The 1,640-nt window shown below is 36.2% G+C and overlaps 1 protein-coding gene across 1 annotated transcript; it reads right to left on the bottom strand.

Moving 5' to 3' along the window:
- LOC131628114 (RING-H2 finger protein ATL67-like) lies at positions 1-1,188 on the bottom strand. Its single transcript, XM_058898980.1, has one exon. It carries the CDS (start codon positions 896-898, stop codon positions 344-346), a length of 555 nt encoding a protein of 184 aa, XP_058754963.1. The 5' UTR covers positions 899-1,188; the 3' UTR covers positions 1-343.
- Between the last annotated feature and the right edge of the window lie 452 nt (positions 1,189-1,640).

Here is a 1,640-nt window from a genome sequence, read left to right on the forward strand (position 1 = left end):
ATTTCACCAACTATAATTAATTGTAATTATGTCAAGGAGTAAGATTCCTAATTATACCGTTGGATTTCCAGATTTACATAACCGATGTAAATTCGTAATTTGACCAAAAGAAAGACGCATTATAATGCTACTGCAACGGCCGCAATATAGTGGGCGCAACGCAATAACTGCATCAGATCACAATGGACTTTACAATCTTCACAAATAATTTTCTTTTCTAAATTTCTTACATAAAACATATTCCAAACATAAATCTCATAAAAATCTAATAATTCATATAGCATCTTAATTCAATTCCTGACTAAAATAATTCTCAATCTAACTATATTTATATATAAAAAAGTCACCTTCTTCGTCTCCGATCAGCACCGTACTGAGAAAGCGGAACAACCTCTTGAAGCGGAGTAGCCAACGGCGTTGGAAGCGGGGAGTTCCGACAAACCGGACAAGAACCGTTAAGCTTCAACCACGAATCAAGACAGCAGAGATGAAAATAATGACGACACTCCGGCATCATTCTCATCATCTCTGAATCCTTGTACTCACACAAACAAATAGAACACGTTGTGTTTTGTCCTAAGACTGTTGCGTTGTCTCGGTTGAATTGAAACCTCGGATAGGAGTTTATCACGTTGTCTTCTAGACCGACTACGGTGTTTTCTTCTGCGAGTTGGTTTTCTTCATCGGTTTCAGATATGAAGATGTCACGTGACAAAACGATACCTTCAGTGTAGTTGTTGGGATTATTGTTGTTGGGGTTGTTGTTGTTGTTGTGGCTGGTGCGGCAACATAGGTAGAAAGAGAGGAAGAGAGTGGCGAGGAGGACGAGGAAAGCGAGGGTTATGGCTATGGAGTAGCCAAGGCCAAGGTTGGTGAAGTAACTGTGAGGAGAGGACATGGAGAAAGGAGAGGAAGAAGAGGAGGAGGAGAGAATAGGGAATTCTCCATTGTGAGGGAGAGAAAGAGAAATTGAGGGAGGAAATTAAGGGGTTAGGATGGGATTATTTTTTTGAGGGGTAAAGGGTGGGTGAGGGTTTCATCTGCTGCATTTAATACTGGGTTTTTGTGGAGAGACTCGAGTTTCAAATTTCAATAAGGGGGTTAGGATGCATTAAATTGTATGGGAGAGAGAGAGAGAGAGAGTGAGAGTGAATGGGAAGTTTTGTTTTGGTTTCAACTTTCTTCTATTGAGATTTGAGAGTCAATTAGAAGTACAAAAGTAGTCAACTACAAAAATACTCTTTGGTTTTGTTGTGTTGTTTCTTGGTTTGCTTTTATTATTATTATTTTGATATTAAAAAAAAAATTAGTTAGGCATAGATGAATGAGATTTCTTTTTTAATAAGTTTTTTCAATTTTTTTTTTAATTTTTAAAAAAATTTATCAATCTAACCACTTCTAAAAAATTTTTTTTTTGCCACACAGAGGAGGCGTCACTTTGTGTGGCGCATGCATTGAAAGTTTATGTGTAGTAGTCGTTCAATGCGACAACTCAGTTGTTTTAGATTTTTTATTTGTTTTAAATAAATTAATAATAAAATAAAAATAAAAATAAAACTATTATAACATTCATTTGAAAATACTATTACAAGGCGTTTGAATAATTTTTTTTACCGATGTCATCGTCCTCCACCCACACG

The sequence above is a fragment of the Vicia villosa genome, unplaced genomic scaffold, assembly GCF_029867415.1.
Source record: "Vicia villosa cultivar HV-30 ecotype Madison, WI unplaced genomic scaffold, Vvil1.0 ctg.000423F_1_1_1, whole genome shotgun sequence".
Classification (NCBI taxonomy): domain Eukaryota; kingdom Viridiplantae; phylum Streptophyta; class Magnoliopsida; order Fabales; family Fabaceae; genus Vicia; species Vicia villosa.

What these genes read in the sequence shown, in the direction of transcription:
- LOC131628114 (XM_058898980.1), bottom strand. Translation starts at nt 898, where the DNA reads ATGTCCTCTCCTCACAGTTACTTCACCAACCTTGGCCTTGGCTACTCC.